Below are 352 nucleotides of genomic sequence, written 5' to 3'. Positions count from 1 at the left end.
TCAGCAAGGCTATTCATGCTGCATCACGCCGCTTGTTCCTCGCAAGCTCCGCACCTAGGGACAGAAAGGAAGCCTCTTTTGAGGTATTTTCCTTGCACCATAGAGCCGGAGGCAGCAAGCGAGGCGCTGGGGCCGGAAAACACAGGGTCTTGGCCTTTCCAACGGCCTTCTGTCTCGATGCTGCTGCAGGCGGATAACCAAGAGGGCTAGGGAAAGCCGCGATCGGCAGTGACGAGCGTCCCTGCGAAAGGCAGCGCACTTGCATGACAGATACACGAGCTGCAGTGATGGGGGTAGTGCACATGTCTTCCTTTTTTGTCCCCTTCCGTACCATGGAAGCTGCCTCATCTGA

The 352-nt window shown here is 56.8% G+C and overlaps 1 protein-coding gene across 1 annotated transcript in view; it reads right to left on the bottom strand.

The window, feature by feature from the left end:
* Positions 1 to 206: 206 nt before the first annotated feature.
* The window catches only part of EMH_0013260 (uncharacterized protein), a gene marked incomplete at both ends in the record, with an annotated part of 1,059 nt that continues 913 nt past the window's right edge, over positions 207 to 352 (bottom strand). Inside the window, one exon of the mRNA XM_013499782.1 lies at positions 207 to 241. Within this exon, the coding sequence (XP_013355236.1) occupies positions 207 to 241 (35 nt within the window). The remainder of the gene's footprint in view (positions 242 to 352) is intronic.

The sequence above is a fragment of the Eimeria mitis genome, genomic scaffold (assembly GCF_000499745.2).
Source record: "Eimeria mitis Houghton genomic scaffold, Emh_scaff467, whole genome shotgun sequence".
Classification (NCBI taxonomy): domain Eukaryota; phylum Apicomplexa; class Conoidasida; order Eucoccidiorida; family Eimeriidae; genus Eimeria; species Eimeria mitis.
Note: the sequence above shows the minus strand (reverse complement) of the source record. Positions and strands in the feature narration are given on the sequence as shown.